Genomic DNA, 20,398 nt, shown 5'->3' on the forward strand with positions numbered 1-20,398 from the left:
TAACTGGGCCAATACTGGACCCCGATGGGCCAATACATGTTTGCACACTGGCGTCGGACTGGGCCAGTACTGGTGCTAAACTGGACACTCTCTTACCCACATACTCCGGGTCCACTTTTCTCACCATACTACAAACAGCTACCAAGTAAGGGCAATGGTGGAAAGTTTCATTGGAGAGTACGAACATCTTATCTCCACTGTGGATAGAAGACAATCCAGTGGTTTGGCCATTTGATCAGGTAGAAGAACAGTCTAGCAAACACCATTCTGCGGCGAGGTATAGATGGGTAGAGAGGAAGACCAAAGTGGATTTATAGTGGATTTAACTTTGACCAGATCATCAGCTGAGGACAGAGAACGGCCTCCTAGCTATGAGACATATAGTAAAGTTATACCACACCGATACGATCTAATATCAGAATGATCTACTGCCCTTTAGGTAGACTTCTCCGTAGTCCACTTGCCAATTGTGCACTACTCTGGCTATTACATTTAAGCTTAAAACTCTGATTTAATTAATGAGTGCACAATTGATAGATTTTCACAACTGATCTTTTCAGTCACCGTACGCCCTCTGTTTGTTAGCTTCCCAAGTGGACTACTGACTTTGCCTTGAGACCTAACTAAAATTGGTGATGATGTAATGCATCTTTAAAAATGAATCTGGCTTGTGATTGGTCGCCCAGATCTCGTTATTGTTTAAATCCTCTCGACGCGTACTGGTACCATTATGGTACACAACTATCTAGGGAATGCGGCGCTTTTGTGCTGGTGGATGAACGTATGCATCTAGCGCATATTGTACCACCATGCTCAGTCTTGTGGTTAGATTTTATTGATAAACAAGTATGATTGACAGTGTGTGAGTCCCGGGGTAAAGTTCTGCTTAAAAGTGAAAGTCCATAGTCGGTTTTTTCGGATAATAAACTGGCAGATTCTAAAATTAGAATTGTTCAGTATTGAAGTGTCATTATAATTATGCCATTATGATATGTTGCATTCAATAATATAAGCCTACGTAGGGCCTATACTTTACTTTTACTGTCACAAATATAATTATATAGCCTAAACTTTTTCATAACCATTTTATACTAGTATTTTGATGTACTAAATATCAGTATAATTTCGAGTTCAACTGAATGCGTTCATCATGATTAATAACATTTTTATATATCAAAAATCGACTATGGCATAGTCTACACTTTAGGCTCTCTCCAAAATCAAATCCTCGTCTCACCGCGCCGTATATCTTAACGCCATCCAGATTGGTACACACAAAAAAGACGTCTTTACCCAAAAATTGCGCTGAATAATATATACTTTATCAACCAATGTAGCCAACAACCCGGGAAATGTACTGTCTCTACTGACCATGGTCGATAGAACGATGTCAGTGGAAGGGAAAAGCACTAGACTTTACTGCATCTGATATACGAGCAGCTGAGCTCTGCTAGAATATGCAGCTTTAAGCTGATTCGGGCATATCCTGGGTAAAGAATAGTAATACCATATGAAAACTTGCTGTAAAATGTCAAAACTTACCTGCGCTTTCAAACTTTGGTCCCATCTTGGTTCTAAAAAGAACTTAATTCCCTTCAAGGCACCTGGAAGCGTAAGTCCTCGGATGAGAAGAATTACTAGAATAACATATGGAAAGGTCGCTGTAAAATAGACCACCTGTGAACACGCAGATCAGCATTAATGTAATAAAGGAGAGTATTTTAATTAGTACAGGGCGCTATGGGTTTGGGATTTTATATTCCTACATTAGTGGAACCAATGTTTTTTTTTTGTAATCCTTAAACCTGAAATGATAACAATTTAATTGGTTCCATTTTTTATGCCCCCCCCCCCCTGTGGTTCCCACGAGGTGTCGAAGGTCACTGTGGGGGCAAAACTTTAAAATAGTCACATCATGTTACAATGTTATCTCAAATTGTTCCTCTCATCACACGGAATAAAAAAGTCAATAGAGGCCGTCAGTGTGACGTTATATACCGCCATCTTGTGGGTACACGCTGCGATGGTCGTTCGATCCCCATGCGTGAGCAGCAAAATCACCGCGTTGATGCGCGATAACAGCTGCGCACTGCGCGTAGTGTCCGACACACAGATCATTTGTACCCACAAGATGGCGAAAGGCTGACGGCCTCTATTGTCGTATTTTCTACGGTGCTTAGTCCAGGAGTTATAAGGTCGAATATATCAAATGTCAAAAATTTTATACACAGAGGTCAGAATTACAAATAGAGCGATTTCATCGAAACTGGTGTCAAATTACTCCCCTTAACATTAGAAATCTCTAACATATACTTAATTCACAATTTAAGTGCATGTTTGTATTGTCATTTCCCCTTTTAGGCACCACATCCAATTTGGTCCAATAGAACTACCGGTGCCCGCTTAGGTACATCACTTAACATCACTCCCTGGAGATAATGCATTTTAACAAACATAATAATATTAACAGTTGCATAGTAATATTGTTTTCATTTAAATTAAAAAAGTATGTTAGGGTACGAGAAAAAAGTGCCATCGGTACCTCTTCGTGCACCGATAGCGCTAAAGGACCAAAAACGATGTTGTGCCATGTTGTTCATGCAGCCTAAATCCAATAGTAATACATGTATGTACAATCATAACATTTGACCCATGATTTCATTTGATTCTGAGGTTATTTATTTCTCAAATAAATTATTTTCTTATTTGGTTTGCAGAGAGGAGTAATTTAAGAGAAATTTCGATTTAATCGGTGCATTTTGAAAATTTGGCTTCTGTGCATGAGATATTTGATATTTGACATTCTTTACTCTATAACTCCTGAACTAAGCATCCTAGTGAAATAAGACATTCGACTTTTTTTTATTCCTGGCAATGAGAGGAACAATTTGAGGTACATGTATATAACAGAATGGTAGAACAGATATTAATTTTTTGGCCCAATTATGACATTTGACCCCTCGTGGGAAGCATGGGGCGCATAAAAAATGGAACCAATTCTAGTTTTATTCCTTCAGGTGTAAGGATGCCAAAAAATATTGATTCCAGTAATATAGGAAAAAAGATTCCAAACCAAAAATTACCCCTTAGCGCCCTGTAATAAATATTATAATTTACTTAATCAACAAGAGTTTAAATTGTATCTATAATGATGTAGCAGTGTGTTATATGCATTGCATTGTATTTTGTCAAATACATGAATAGAGTGATATTAACTACCAGAACCTTTGAAAACGATACAATATGATTTAACTGAATAAAGTAGTAACCTTTAAGGGAACGGGTATGAACGTTTGGACAGTATTTATTGTGGGACTTTAGAGCACATCAGACATGCATTCTGAATACAAAGAATGTCCTTCTGATATCAAATAATTGTGATTTTTTGAAATTCGCAATGTAATACACATTTTGTGGCAAATCATTAAAAATTGATATTTTTGATATTTAACAGTACTCGAAGTAAACTTTATAAATCTGACGATTTATATTTGAAGTGTATGTAGGTGGGATGAAAAGCCGACGATCAATTGAAAATTTTGACCTTTCGTATTGAAGATATGGATTTTTTTCCCAAAACACCAAAAAAAATTAGGTCTTTTGGGGAAAAAATCATATCTTCAATATGAAAGGTCAAAATTTTCAATTGATCGTCGGCTTTTCCTCCCAGCTACATACACTTAAAGACTATATCATTAGATTTATAAAATTTACTTCGAGGACTGTTATATCTCAAAATGTGAAAAATATCAAATTTTAATAATTTGTCATAAAATTTGTATTATATCGTGAATTTCATAAAATGAAAATTATTTGATATCAGAAAGACATTCTTCATATTCAAAATGCAATTCGATAGGTCTGATGTGCTCTCATGTCCCACAAAAAATACTGTCGAAACGCTCAAAAAGCTCCAAAACGCTCCAATTCCAGTTCCTTAAGAGATTGACATTGGCGACACACAATGTAGCCACGGATGCATAACATCGCGAATTAGATTTAGCGCCGGCGATTTGCGCCGGCTCATTCTCTGATTTCTGATTTTTAGTTTAAATATAGGACTCTCATCAGCACTTAATGTGGTTTGTTTGTGTAGTCATACATAATATAGCATATTGGGTGAGTTGAACTTTTTCTTGTTTCTTTCTCTTTAAATCGCACTATTTTCTGGTAATAGAATAGAAATAAATGGTGCAGCATTATCCTTTACACACAAATAATGTGTTCTCGGCAGTAAAAACGTTTAAATAAATTATTTACGTTTTTACTGCCTCGGACACATTATTTGGGTGTAAAGGATAAAGCATTACCCTTTATTTCTTAAGTAATAACAATGTGTATACAGCACATGCGACGCAACTAGTTATGCTTTGGGATGTACTGATTTCAGCAATAGCTCACTTGGGTTCACACCATCAACTCGAGCTCATCAAAACAATTTCTAGAAATTGTTTTACGGACGAGCTGTAACCGATCGTACAGGATTGCAGATTTACCACTTTTGTAAAATATTCGTCTTTGGGCAGGAAAAACCTCCTGTGTTTTTTGGCCCATGAATATGTTTGAAGCAAATCCTCCTATGTAAACTCTTAGCAGTTTATAGGAGGTTTTCCTGCCGAAAGACGATTATGTGGATTTTTAATTGATGGTCGGCTTTTTATCCCAGCTACATACGCTTTAAGTACTTATCATTATATTGATAAAGTTTACTTACAAAAATATCAGTTTTTAATAATATGTTTTTATTAGTTTTTAGTTGTTACATTCTGATTAACTTTTTTCAATCGTTAACTTCGCATTAGCGAACCAGGTGTGTACTTTCATCACATTCTAGCTGTAGGTTTAAAAAAAATGAATCGGGTCATAAGTATGCACTTTTAAATATTATATTAGCTATTTAGTTATGGTAGAAAAAATCACATCACAAAATAGTGAGAATGTTGGTCCAACGACGAACAGTTGGTTAACATGTTTATCATTTGAAATAAAATAATCTTAATCGTGTAACCAATCGTTGAAAATATTCTTAGAAAAAACAACAAGTTGTCCTTACGACGATATTAGGCGAACAATTGTTAAAATATTAAATGTAATAAAGTATGTTCATTTTAAAGCTTAAATTTTAGAATAAAAATTGTGGTGTACCCCTAGGGTAAATTCTTGGATCTCTATTATTGTAATATATTATCTACCAAAAAAACGTTGACAACGTAAAGAAATCAGCAAGTTTAAAAAAAAACACCTCAGCTCACTTTTTGAAACTTGGTCCCATTTGTAAAAGTTTTTTAATGGTATTAACAAAGACCGTCCCACCACCAGATTTTCCTCTGATCCTTTGTTGCTGGTAAATCAGCTTTCTAAAACTGAGTGCCACAAGATGGGCTTTTTTCAGCGTATGGTGCCCATTTGGAACCAGCTCCCTAGTATTATCAGATCTACAAATTCTGTTGCTTCATTTAAGCACCAAGTTTTGGAGTTTTACCAGTCCAAATTTGCTCGCACCTTTGATGCAACTTCTGTTTGCACTTGGACCTCTTTTTGTAATTGTCCAAATTGCAGGCAAATGTAACTTACCTGCTTTTTCCCCCTCTATTTTATTTTTCCCTTCCCTTCTTTTTTGGTTTTGGTGGGGCGGTCTTAGAGGTGCCTGGCACCTGTTCGCTCCAGCCATTCACTGGACTTTTAAAACAAATGTTCCTTTCATAATATTGTGTAATTTTTGATGTAACTTATGTGCAATATTATATATTTCTTGTAATTCTGTGCCAGTGATAAAGTGTAATAAATAAATAAATAAAATAAATATTGTATTATATTATCTACCAAAAAAACGTTGACAACGTAAAGAAATCAGCAAGTTTAAAAAAAAACCACCTCAGCTCACTTTTTGAAACTTGGTCCCATTTGTAAAAGTTACTGATTTAAACTTTATCATATTTATATAAATTTAAAACATTTCCAGAAGTTTTAGGTATCTTTAATGTGCAGATGCGATATTAATTTGTAAGCTTTCTGGAACGACCTGAAAGGTTATTATCTTGTTCTTGCATGGTAAGCCAATATCCTATTGTGTTTTGTTTTATAATAATAATGATTAATGATTGAATTAAACAAATAACACGTAGGCTTGTAATCTTGTTGGAAACGCTGTGTTCTGTTGAAATAAAATAAAAACACTGATTTACTGTTGGTGTTTAAAATGGGACCAAGTTTCAAAAAGTGAGCCGAGGTGGGTTTTTTTTAATCTTGTCGATTTCTTTACGTTGTCAACGTTTTTTTGGTAGATTTCTTTTCTTTTTTATGAATGTAGCCAAGCAGCTCCAAGCTTGGAAAGTCATCAGGTTAGGATGTGCTCCATAAAACAAATAAAATATCCATATTTCGCGGTTTGTGGTTCTTTATAATCTGGCTTGTTGGATATCCATATTTCGTGGCTTGTGGTTCTTTGAAGCCCTTTGGGGCAATAGTTGCATATCGAAATTCCGCGGTTTGTGGTTCTTTATAGCCCTGAGGGCAATGTAGTTGGATATCAATATTGAGCGGCAGTTGTTGTTGATCTTTCGCGGTTTGTGGTCTTAATTTGTTGGATATCCAAATTTCGTGGTTTGTGGTTCTTTATAGCCCTGTGGGGAAATCTAGTTGGATAACAATATTCAGCGGCAGTTGTTGGCGATCTTTCGCTGTTTGTGATTTTAACTTGTGACAATTTATAATATTTATTCCAAATATAATCTCAGTCTGAGCTGTGAACAGAGCCACTGATAAATGTGTTTTAAATGACGAAGATATCATGATAGTCAGGCATGGTGAAAGCATCTGGATGGTGAATGTAGGCCCTAGGCCTAGCCTAAATGTGAATAAAAATCAAACATGTTTGTTTGATGAAAAAAAAAATAATATCACAATAGCAATGGATGTCCGAAATGGTGTTATTCTTGATTTATGACAATAAATTGGTTAATAAAACATTAAAAAAAAGGTGGTGGGAAGTTTCGAAATTGGGCAAAACTTCATAAGTGGAATAGAAGTCTATGGCCTTAACCACTTCTTCACGAAGACGTCCCGATATAACGACGTGTGAAAGTGGAGTATTTATTAATATGAATGTATGCTGTGGTCCGGAAAGAATAAAAGAATTGTGAAAAACTTGATTTTTTGGCGAATGGGATCCAGAATTTGTATGTATGGTATCCAGGAAAATGCTAGGGTATATTTTGAAAGTGAATGTATGGCTGTAGTGACGAAAGGTTCTGGATATCAGTATGATTAGCTATGATTTTACTCTAATTTTGGCTATGAAATACCGCGTGAAATAATACAAGAATGTTTGTTGATTATCAAACAATCGGATTGACTGTAAGATTGGTGTAACTTTTTGAATTAATGAGTTATTAAAATATTACACTTTGGACAGTAAATAAGATTTAGCATGGTTTTAGATATATTTTGTATCCAGCGAAAAATATCACAGAACAATAGCGTTTTGTTTCGTGTAAATACTAGTATAGTCCGCGGTGCATCTGTTTATTCTTCTTTATCAGACGTTTTTTTTTTAAAACTTGCTGGTCATGCTACCGCTTGACTCTAATGAACGATAATAAATGCATGAAAGAACTTCTCTCTGCTGATTACACAACAATGTTATACTCGTATCGTGTATCGTGAACCAGATACAAACACAACGGGGATCAATTTTTTGATATCGAAGGAAACGGAATAATTATAAACATACGTAACAAAAGGGTATGCGACAGATTGATAAATACGGCACGCGCCTCCCCACCATGCACTTGGTTGATAAATTGTAAAAAGACATCCAGGCGACAGCCACCGCCCCTCCCCCATGTCAAAAAGGGATCTATACTGGTTGAGATCAAAAATGTATCACCAAATTCAGAAACTGGAGGTGGAATACACCCCCCCTTGCACACGCACAACCTGCTTGGGCATTGCGGCAAAGGTAACCAAGAATCCAACGTGCAGTTTCTTTTCCCCCTAAAATAGCCCCTGGTATCACATGGCATTGGACAATCATAACATTGTGAATGATATAGAAAATCATTACGTAACCTTTCCTATGGAATGAATTCCTCTAATCATACAAATATACACTACTATCCATGCCAATATTAGACATAATGCAAGCTGCCATATCAATCCACCTGTCTCGTTTATGGAATCAGATTCCTGCAACACTTCAAATCTGAAATGGAAAACAAACAACAACTAATTATTATATGTTGTTGAAGCTACCAAAATAGGTCTGTTTACATAGAATAATGATGTTCTTTGATCAATGTAAGCATAATGAAAGCATTCCGCAACTCACAAAATGCATTATGCTGCTATTATTATTGTTTTTGACCTTGACCTTGACCTATGCCGTTCACTCCAACTGGGGGTTGAGTGGTGGCATCCGCATCACAATGTCCCGCCAAACTGTTCTGTCATCTGCTGTACGGCTGGCATTTACTATGGAGTTTATGTGAACTCCTCTACCTGCAGAAGCTGGGTATTGTCAATTGTGATATTCAGATGGGTGTCTTCTTTGCATATGGCCTGGACTTCTGTTTTAGCGATATTTATTTTAATTTCAAAGTTGCCAGTCTGGTACAAAGTTCGAACATTCCATGTTCCAATACCTATAGTTTCTTTGGCAGATAGTAGTGCCGCCGTTCCCAATGGTTTATCAACACCAGCCCGGCTAATTGGGGGTCGACTTGGTGCTAGTCCCGCTTTGGTCTTAACTTTGGGAAGACCATCAAATCTTCCAATTGGATTTAGGGTTGCTGCGTCATTCTGTTCTACATATTGTAGATCCATTGGTAGAAGTGGCTGGTTAATAGCAGGGGCTTTAACCCTGGTGCTGTAAAGGCTCTTCCTTGTGATGCAGTTTTGCTCAAAAGTAATCTCCTCGTCTTCGTCATCATGGCCTTCTTTCTAACTTCATCTTCTTTTACATTATTGTCATCATTATCTTCTTCATCGTCACCTTCTCCTTCTTCTTCTTCTTCTTCTTCTTCTTCTTCTTCTTCTTCTTCTTCTCCTCGTCCTCCTCCTTCTTCTTCTTCCTCTTCTTCTTTTTCTTCAGCATATCAATTTCCTCTTCTTTGTCTTTACCTTATTCTAACTTCATCTTCATCATCTTTGTCTTTGTCTTTATTTTCATCACCTTCATCTGTATCTTCATCATCTTTATCGTCATCAGTATCTCTTTATTGTCTACTTTGTTCCTCCTTCTCCTTCACCTCCTTCTTTTTTCTTCCTCGGTAAGCTTCTTCTGCTTAATTTGCTTCTTCTCTTTAAGCTATTATTGGCCGTGCTAATCGTTCTCTTCATGGACCGTTTCCTGCTTTACACATTCCGAGCACTACCGATATAAATATAGATTTGTAAAAAGAGGACTGTCATTTTGATTTTGATAGGATAATACTTATTTACCTCCAGTATTCCTCACTGGGTGACATTCTATCTGCAGCCAATGGGTCTTTATAACGTGATGGGTTGTATCCATCAACAGTCTCCGTATCATTAATGCTGTTCGCATCGTAAGTTACATTATACCATGATTATACATGTCAAGTTGGTCATCGGTAAAATTTTGCAATGGTACACAGGAGTTATTCGTTGTAATGATCCCCCCAGCTGCTAAACAGTCTTTAGGAAGCTCGGAGCACATGGCTGTGTTAAAGCTATGATTGCATCCAACCCACGGTAACACACTGGTAAACGAGGCGAAGAAGTAATAGAAGGCGTACATAATAACTACATTATAACTTATACTGGCATATGTTCCGGAGAGTATTTGACCAAAGCTCATACCTGCAACAACAACAAAACAAACAAAACGTGTACATTAGCTTAGATATGCCAAAACTAAAATTGTTCGATATTTGGATCGACCGTCGATACTGCTACTATATGCTTGTTGTTAATGATCTACCACCCAGCAAACACAAAACGTTTTCGACATCATTCGCAAAAGGTTATAAAAGGTTGTCAGAAAATGTTTAAATGTCGGGTTATATAAAGGGTATATTAACGGTATAAAACGTTTTTATAACATTAAAAAACATTTTTTGATAATCTACAGTCCAGCAAACACAAAATGTTTTACAGAAAACGTTTAAATGTCGGGTTATATAAAGGGTATAAAACGTTTTAATAACATTCCAAAAACATTTTTGAAAACTTGATACAAAACATTCTAAAGAGAATGTTATTTTTGGGTTTGAAAAATATTTTGCGCAAAATGTTTGCCCAAAACATTTGCAATAACGTTTTAAAAACGTTTTCATGACCTTTATATAACCCGACATTTAAATGTTATTAAAGCGTTTTGAAAAACCATTTTAAGAACATTTCTGTGGTTGCTGGGTGCAAATATTTTAACATAATGTTATTTAAGTGTTGACAAAATATTTGGCAAAAAATGTTTGCAAAAATAGTTTACAATAAAATTTTGAATACATTTTAAAAATATTGTTGTAGAGTGTTTTCATACAAAACGTTTTAAAACGTTTTCATGACCTTTTTTATAACCCGACATATTAATGTTATTAAAACGTTTTTAACTAAACCAAAAGCCAAAATATAACTTATTTAAAACGTTTTTAAAACGTTTTTTGTGTTTGCTGGGCAATTAATTAATCACAATTGAGCGTTAATTTGTATTGGTCAATATCATAACATGCAAAGATTGATAGGTTATCGCATCTTTAATAACAAGGATCGACAAAGCATTAATTTCATTTGGCTACAAACCCAGTCAAATTATGAAATCACCCATCACTACTGGCAACAGATCCATCTCACATGCGTCCAGCTTTCAAAAGCTCGCGCAAAAACATATCAAAAGTCCCTAAAAATTCAAGTAGTGGAACAGTCCCTAATTTGCATAAATCCAAAATGGCCGCTTATGCGAGGTGATGTTTCAAAATTGATCAAGTCTTGTTTTAAAATATATATGTATTCCTCACATCATGAGGGTTCAGAAAAAGTATAGTCAGGAGCACACCTTCATATTTACGCTAAAAAGTTTACCCAAATCGGAGTGAGTTGACATTTTGACTCACGTACAACCAAAAACATGTCATTTTGACTAAAAATGAGGTTTTTGTAAGATAACTCAATAACAATAGGTGGTAGATACCACAATCTATATATTTTCTCCGTAGTCCACTTGCCCATTTTGCATACTCCGGCTATTACATTTAAGCATAAAACACTGATTTGTATTAATTTGAGTCCACTACCCCTAGCAGTGATCTAGAGGGTCTATCCTAACACCTTATGGTAACAAATACTGGTTGTCATGGGTGTTGAACTAGCTAAATTCTTAAGGCCGGCCCGTATGAGATTTAGCTCCTACATTACTGACAAAGATTTTCTGAAATGAATAGATGAAAAGTCGTTCTATCATACCTCGTATAAGTGGCATAACTCTCCAACATGTGACAGTTCCTTCACTACAGTATTGACCATGTGCAAGCTCTAGAAAGCAGAGTGGTAAAGCTGCTAGGGCCAGCATTATGCCATATGGGATCAAGAATGCACCTATATATGTAGGAATGAACAGATTGACAGAAATGTATGTTACGCTTTGATTTATTGGTGCATGCATGCCTGACATATTTTGGTTTCGATAACTTTGATATTGTTGAACTTTAAAATTGTCAACTTTCAACCACGATCCAAAGAAGTTAATCTTATATTTAACCACATTTGAGTTTCTAGAAGTTTAACCCCATGAGAACTACCTGCCTATTTGCCAAAAAGAAGTTTGCATTATCAATTGGACCAATCAGCGACATTGTTAGAATTATTTTACCACGCAAAAAAATTGGGGTGAATTATTTGCAAAGCTTCATTCTGATTGGTAATTAAAGTAAAGATATCATGTAATTGACCAATCATAGGCAATGATAGATCGGCAGGTAGTGCTCAGGGGGTTAAACTGACATTCAGCACAACAAATTCAACTAACCTTGAATTTTCGATGTGTGACACATATCTTCATCAGAAGAAGTCCTATGATGTTGTGTTACACTTGCCCTTTTGTTGACCATTGACGACTTTTGGTCGAATAAGGGTGTTGTATAAGGTTGGCCATTCCAGTCCTTGGTCGAGATTTTGTCTTGATATGGATGGCCTACGTCACTAAACGGGGGTACTCTCTATCATTTTGGTTTTAAACCGTTGTGGATTCCCAGTCAATATTGCGGCGAGATTCTGTCTTATATTCTGTAATAGCAGAGGGTTTGCAAGTCCAAAACAACATCATAGGACTTCTCCTTATGAAGATGTGTGTCATACATCGAAAATGCAGGGTAATGTCATCATTAGACCAACATATTGTTCGGTTGTCATTTTTTTGGGCGTCGGACCGGGCGGGCGAATAACTGTAGCTTTATTTTAAAGATCATAAGATGATTTTAAGGCTTACAAGAAATAATTTATGATTAAGATAATGATGACCTATTTATCAAATTTCTAACACGCAAGAACAAAACTTACCGTCATTCAAAATTCAAATCAAAAGATTTTTTTTTTTTGGTATTTTCAAGATATTTTTGAAACCTTTCCTTTCTTAATTAGTAATATAAACAATGGCACTTTCGATTAACTGAGGCTGAATAAAGTAATTAAAAATTAAAAACATTCGCGCAAAAATAATTTACTCTAAAACGAAGTCTAATTTTTAAATGGAAATAATTTTTCCGTGTTTTGGGTGATAGGGCAACGTTTCTGATTTAGAGTTAAGCTTAGTAAATCAAAGGAAATAAAAATATAGGCCTATAGGAGCGGTCTGAAAATGAGGTGCTGGCCTTGGGGGCAACCAAACAAATTTTTGGCCTTGTCGTATATAAGAATAGATATAAATTGAAGACCTGAGCGCAAGAAGACCATAAGTCCACTTGGCCCCTCAACATGTATACACGAAAGTTACGTATAGTTTGGTAATGTTTTATACATGTTCAGGGGCCAAAACAAATCTTTCACAACCTTTCATGATGTTTTATATTAAACATTATAAAACCCTAAGAAACTATACGTAACTTTAGTGTATACATGTTGAGGGGCCATTTCTAAAATGTTCTCAAGCTACCTCCTCCATTTCTGTAGGCCAGATATGGAAATCGCCAAACATTGCCAAGACCAACAACGTAACCTAGGGTTGCCAAGACGGACTCTATTGGGCTCGCCCAGTTGCCACAGTCCTTGTTCTCATCGCTTGGCTTCTCTTTGAGTTCCACTGTTTCCTGTAAAAAATAATCAAGCAGTAACAAACATCCCAGGCGATTTGTATGATTAAGGTCTTGAATCTGCTGTAAAGTAACCTTGAAGAATAGGAAAGCTTGAACCTTACTCAGAAAAGAGGGGTCAAAATACAGGGGTCAAAATTACTCAGACTTTTGTAAAAACCCAAACACTCCAAAGTATTTCTCTTATCATACTATCGATTCAGAAAAACTATATCTTGCCCTATCTCTACGATGTTTGGTTCTACAGTTTTAAGGAAATGTCAAAGGTCGCATCTTGGGCTCCATATGGGTAAAAACATATAAAACGTCTAACAATTCAAATAAAGAATAGTTTATAACATCTACTTTAACTGTTTTGACCTTGAAGAAAGAAAAAAAGAAAAAAAGAAAAAAGAAAGAAAGCAAACGAAAGAAAGAAGAAAAAAAAAGAAAGAAAGAAAGAAAGGTAAATAGATAGATAGAAAGAAAGAAAGAAAGAAAGAAAGAAAGAAAGAAAGAAAGAAAGAAAGAAAGAAAGAAAGAAAGAAAGAAAGAAAGAAAGAAAGAAAGAAAGAAAGAAAGAAAGAAAGAAAGAAAGAAAGAAAGAAAGAAGGAAGGAAGAATAAAGAAAGCGAATTTGAAATAAAATATTATTCAATTTATTTACCTATTTGTCTGCATTCATTTTGTACAGTTTGTAACGTAATTGCTATATTTGTAAGTATCTCTGGCCCAAAATCTATGGTTATGAATTTTGAGACATTGGATGACTGTATAAATATTGGAAGAGGACTTTTAGTTGAATCATTTTCTTACGATCCGTGACCATTCATAGCATACCTTTGTTTCTCTGTGGATTTGACTAGATGGACATATTCTAAGAAAAATTAGCTCCTATGTCCCTCCCAAAAATGGCGGGAAAATATATTTATAGCTCATTTTTCAAAATGGCCGCCGGTGACATTGTCAAAAACATGAATATCTATATACCATGTTCTGGATAGGCTATAATGACAAATAATATGCCGTTTTCCACTATCTTTGGCATGCCCAACCTTTTAAGATAAAATTCAAAGTGTTGAGAGGCCATCTTGACCCCTAAATCCAAGATGGCCGCCAGTTCCATATTGAAAAACATGAAAATCGATATATCATGAAGTGGATAGGCTATAATAACAAACAATGTGTCGTTTTCAACTATATTTGGCATGCAAAACCGTTTAAGATCATATTCAAAGAGTTTGGGGTCACATTGATTCGTAAATCCAAGATGGCCGCCAGCGCCATATTGGCAAAAACATGAAAATCTATATACCATGAAGTGGATAGGCTATACTGACAAACAATGTGTCGTTTTCCACTATTTTTGGCATGCCAACTCTTTTTTTGTCATATTCGAAGTGTTTGGGGGTCATCTTGAACCCTAAATCCAAGATGGCCGCCAGCGTCATATTGAAAAACATGAAAATCGATATATCATGATGTGGATAGACTATAATAACCAACAATGTGTCGTTTTCAACTATTTTTGGCATGCAAAACCGTTTAAGATCATATTCAAAGAGTTTGGGGTCACCTTGACTCCTAAATCCAAGATGGCCGCCAGGACCATATTGACAAAAACATGAAGTGGATAGGCTATACTGACAAATATTCCACTAATTTTGGCATGCCAAACCTTGTCATGTCGTATTCAAAGTGTTTGGGGGGCATCTTGATCCCTAAATCCAAGATGACTGTATAAGCCATGTCGAAAAACATGAACATCGATATTTAAGATGTGACACACATGAGGCCAATGCTTATTTTTACTCAATTACTTATACTATAGATTTTGAAAGTGTTACCTTTGTTCTTTCAGGGAAGTTGCACGTTAAGAGCATGTGATGGAGAACAGAACAGACACTGAAGAGCTACAGAGCAACCAAGAGACTGATAAACTAGAATGCATGCTGAAAGATCATTGCCCTGTAAAAGACAGTTTAGAAAAAGTAGAGAAATGGGAGAACATTAAGGACAAATTTTTACAATGGAAGGGCCTTGATAAATTTCAACATGTCAATACAACAGTGGAATGGGATAAAGGACCTAAGGGTTATCATATACATGCTACTTGTTGTACCACGATGTCTAACACACACGCTCACTGCCAAGCCACAAAACGCAAGCACAAATCTGAGAAATCAACAAAAAGGCTGGGATGTCCGGTCAGTAATCATCTTTCTCAGGACCTCCTCCCAAGAAACTTCGTTCAAGTATAGGTGTTCTGCATGATTAGGCATTGTGCGTCCACAAAAGTCTGGTAACAGGGACAAAAACACTTTTGTTACTTTTGACACAAGATGCATGGAGAAGATTCAAGGCACACCGTGGCACTATCTACATTGCAGATAAGGATACAAGAGAGCGGTTAGATACGTTTATAACGTCAATCCCAGAGAGGCAAACAGCCTTTGGCTTGGAAATCAGATACCACCGTCATTGCTGGCGTCAATATGTCAGCAATCAAGCGAGAGATAATCTCAGTGAAAATGCAGAGCATCTACAGCATGTTAACCTTCGGGAGGCTCAAGCTATGTTCTTTTAACATATCGAACAAATCATATTTAAAGACAAATTTTCGTGAAATACGCACCCTTGAAGGACTGCTCCAAGATTACATTCGCATTACTTAAAACTACGGGCACTTTTCCCAAGTAAGGTCCAGCTACCTCAAGGAACTTCTGATCAAAGAATTTGGAAAAGTCACAGGATTTCACGAACGTATTCAGAAGAATGTTAGTGAGCTTGTGTATGATACAAGAGCTGCCGGTACATACATCGAGGCCGCGCTGTTATCACTAGGAGTAACGGATGACCAGTTGGTCAACAATGTCGCAACACGACTTAGAGAACAGGTCATCAAAAGAACCACTATTCCTTGGCCCCCGTACATACATGAGTTGGAGCAAGATGAAAACTTTAGTGAGCTCCTACTAAAGCTCATTAACTGGTTGAAAAAAACCTAACACAGGTTCAGCTGATGACAACCCAAAGGTCTGATCAATTTCGTCAATCTTAGAGAGCAATCGTTATTTACGACAGGGGTTGGCATTTTGAAGGGGGAACCCGATTTTTTTATCTTGAGGGGGGGTCGAAATTTTTTGTTGAACCAGGAGGGGGATTGTTAAGTTTTAAATGGAGAAATTCGTGAAAACAAGGGCGGAATTTGAAAATTTGCTTTCCCCCCTCGCGTCCATTCAAAATTGTCAGATTATTCTTTTAAACTTAACAATCACCCCTCCTGGTTCAACAAACAATTTTGCGTTTCCACCTCAAGATCAAATAAAGAAGTCGGGTTCCCCCCTCTAAATGCCCATTCCCCCTGTCGTAAATAACGATCTCTCCCTAAGATTGACGCAATTGATCGGACCTTTGGGTTGTCATCAGTTAGACCTGTGTTAGGTTTTTTCAACCAGGTAAAGAACTTTAGTAGGAGCTCACTCAAGTTTTCAGCTTGCTCCACCTCATGTATATACAGGGGGCCAAGGAACAGTGGTTGTTTTGATGACCTGTTCTGAGTCGTGTTGCGACATTCTTGACCAACTGGTCATCCGTTACTTCCAGTGATAACAGCGCGGCCTCGATGTATGTATCGGAAATGCTTGTATCATACACAAGCTCACTAATTTTCTTCTGAATGCGTACGTAAAATCCTATGTCTTTTCCAAATTCTTTAATCAGAAGTTCCTTGAGGTAGCTGGACCTTACTTGGGAAAAGTGCTTTGAAGTAATGCGAATGTAATCTTGGAGCAGTCCTTCAAGGGTGCGTATTTCACGATCTTTAAATATGACCTGTTGGATATGTTGCAAGAACAAAGCTTGAGCCTCCCGAAGTTTAACATGCTGTAGATGTTCTGCATTTTCACTGAGATTATCTCTCGCTTGATTGCTGACATATTGACGCCAGCAATGACGGTGGTATCTGATTTCCAAGCCAAATGCTGTTTGCCTGTCTGGGATTGACGTTATGATTATAAACGTATCTAACCGCTCTCTTGTATCGTCATCTGCAATGTAGATAGTGTGTGCCTTGAATCTTCTCCATGCATCTTGTGTCAAAAGTAACAAAAGTGTTTTTGTCCCGGTTACCAGACTTTTGTGGACGCACAATGCCTTATCATGCAGAACATCTTGGTTGCTCTGTAGCTCTTCAGTGTCTGTTCTGTTCTCCATCACATGCTCTTAACGTGCAACTTTCCTGAAAGAACAAAGGTAACACTTTCAAAATATATAGTATAAGTAATTGAGTAAAAATAAGCATTGGCCTCATGTGTGTCACATCTTAAATATCGATGTTCATGTTTTTCGACATGGCTTAGACAGTCATCTTGGATTTAGGGGTCAAGATGCCCCCCAAACACTTTAAATACGACATGAAAAGGTTTGGCATGCCAAAAATAGTGGAATATTTGTCAGTATAGCCTATCCACTTCATGTTTTTGTCAATATGGTGCTGGCGGCCATCTTGGATTTAGGGGTCAAGGTGACCCCAAACTCTTTGAATATGATCCTAAATGGTTTTGCATGCCAAAAATAGTTGAAAACGACACATTGTTGGTTATTTACTTCATGATATATCGATTTTCATGTTTTTCAATATGGCGCTGGCGGCCATCTTGGATTTAGGGTTCAAGATGACCCCAAAGACTTTGAATATGACAAAAAAGATTTGGCATGCCAAAAATAGTGGAAAACGACACATTGTTTGTCAGTATAGCCTATCCACTTCATGGTATATAGATTTTCATGTTTTTGTCAATATGGCGCTGGCGGCCATCTTGGATTTAGGGATCAATGTGACCCCAAACTCTTTGAATGTGATCTTAAACGGTTTTGCATGCCAAATATAGTTGAAAACGACACATTGTTTGTTATTAAAGCCTATCCACTTCATGATATATCGATTTTCATGTTTTTCAATATGGAACTGGCGGCCATCTTGGATTTAGGGGTCAAGATAACCTCTCAACACTTTGAATTTTATCTTAAAATGTTGGGCATGCCAAAGATAGTGGAAAACGGCATATTATTTGTCATTATAGCCTATCCAGAACATGGTATATCGATATTCATGTTTTTCAAAATGTCACCGGCGGCCATTTTGAAAAATGAGCTATAAATAGATTTTCCCGCCATTTTGGGAGGGACATAGGAGCTATTTTTTCTAAGAATATGTCCATCTAGTCAAATCCACAGAGAAACAAAGGTATGCTATGAATGGTCACGGATCGTAAGAAAATGATTCAACTATTTACCATCGTAAACATGTTTACTATAATTTACTATAAGGCTCGTTATATCGTAGGTACATTACTACGAATGTTCGTTATTCCGAGTGGTCAATACTCCGAATGCTCGTTATTCCGAAGGGTCATTACTCCGAAGGTTCGTTATTCCGAAGTGTCAAAATATGTAAATTTGGAGTAATGCCCCTTTGCCTTTGGCAATGTTTGGAGAACTGAGCCTTCGGAGTATTGACCCTTCGGAACCACCTTCGTGAGAAACGACCTTTATCTGTCAACAATGAACATAATCTACCAAAAAAAAGTTTTTTTATGGAAATTTACCCACTATTAAAATCTATCAACTGCAATTTTTATTATTCGACCTCGTGGTACTTAAACATTAATATCTTTTCTCAGGAGTGTCGTAGGGTAGTGATTGAGGTGTCAAAATGCGCATGACAATCCCCCGCATGCGATTATTTAGCAGCATGAATAGTGGGTTAATTTCCTAACCATAAAGAAACTTTTTTTGCGTAGTGTATTATAGTACAGTGGAATTTAGATATACGTGTTATGGATCCTATCCATAGTCAGTTTCATTTTCATTATAACATTTTTGAAATAAAAATTCATGTAAAACTATAATCGTACAGTGCTGCATTTGCCCTGCACTTTCAAAATAATAACATATTTAGCAAACAAACGCATGTAGCCCGCGGACCATATGTTGCCCGCACTGACAGCCCGGACTGACAGTGATAGTCCAAACCTCCACTTTATCAGCACATTGCATGCAATTTACCGTTGGCCGTCCATTCCTTTTTAAAGGAGTTTTTATTTTACCCAGAAGCGTTATCCGACGGATCTGCAGTCAGTGATGCCAACGCCGCGCCTTAGGCGCACAACTTGGCGATCACTTGCCGCTACTCAAAAAAGCATGCCGCTACTCGTCTAAAATTGGGCTACTTTTGCCAGTCTCAGGCCGCGGCAGTAATTTGATGTATTTTACTTTAAATTTAGCCGATTTATAAAGGTTTTGAGTCTTTGAAGCTCTGAATTGAAATTACAATGGGTTTTGTGACCATTTATTGATCGGTCAGTAAGTTCCCATTAAGTACCGGAAGTTTTAAAGTCAAGTGCTTTTCCGGTACATCATGCAGTTATTGTTAACTACATGTATGCACACAACACAACACAGGGGCACTCACATTAGGCAATTGAACCCTACTAGTAGCGCTGTGTTGTAGCTATTGGGGGATGAACTAGTTAGTATCATATATCAAAAAGTATAAAAGCTATGATTTTAGTACTTTCTCTATGTTTCAATTACTTATTCTTTTCCAAATATCTGAATCTTCAACCCGGTACAAGCTTTAATAATGGGGGAACATACATTTTTATTAAAAAGAAATCCTACCATCTATCCAAACTCGCCGTGTTATTCCAATGCACATTTTACTTCACCGGGCAGCCATTTTTTGATCGTATTTTAAAGATTGGTGTCATAAAACCGTCATAGGTACAAATTTAGTACTTTCTGTCAATCAATTATGGCTTATTCTCTACATGTCAATCTTTAAATAATTGGCATAGTCCTTATAATAACGGTGGTCCACCTTATTCTCTACATGTCAATCTTTAAATAATTGGCATAGTCCTTATAATAACGGTGGTCCGCTTTGATGAGTAAATGAAAGCAAACAGCTGCAAACCAGTGAAAATATCCCAAAACTCGGTCAGTGGAGCTCCGCTCGTACATGTCAATAGAGTCATTATCGATTGGATTAGTCGTCCGTAGCGGACAATTCGGTCGCTCATTGGATCAATATTATCAGGTGGTAATAAATTTGCATTGGACAATAGATTACTATAATGGTTTAGTACTGC

At 36.7% G+C, this 20,398-nt stretch overlaps 1 protein-coding gene across 1 annotated transcript in view; it reads right to left on the reverse strand.

Moving 5' to 3' along the window:
- Positions 1 to 20,398, reverse strand: part of LOC140137011 (sodium- and chloride-dependent glycine transporter 1-like) — a 44,315-nt gene that overhangs the window by 14,720 nt on the left and 9,197 nt on the right. Inside the window, exons 2-7 of the mRNA XM_072158672.1 lie at positions 13,109 to 13,262; positions 11,425 to 11,556; positions 9,576 to 9,822; positions 9,442 to 9,537; positions 8,071 to 8,203; positions 1,543 to 1,677 (exon numbers count right to left, since the gene is read on the reverse strand). Coding sequence (XP_072014773.1) covers positions 1,543 to 1,677; positions 8,071 to 8,203; positions 9,442 to 9,537; positions 9,576 to 9,822; positions 11,425 to 11,556; positions 13,109 to 13,262 — 897 coding nt within the window. The remainder of the gene's footprint in view (positions 1 to 1,542; positions 1,678 to 8,070; positions 8,204 to 9,441; positions 9,538 to 9,575; positions 9,823 to 11,424; positions 11,557 to 13,108; positions 13,263 to 20,398) is intronic.

The sequence above is a fragment of the Amphiura filiformis genome, chromosome 17 (assembly GCF_039555335.1).
Source record: "Amphiura filiformis chromosome 17, Afil_fr2py, whole genome shotgun sequence".
NCBI classification, from domain to species: Eukaryota; Metazoa; Echinodermata; class Ophiuroidea; order Amphilepidida; family Amphiuridae; genus Amphiura; species Amphiura filiformis.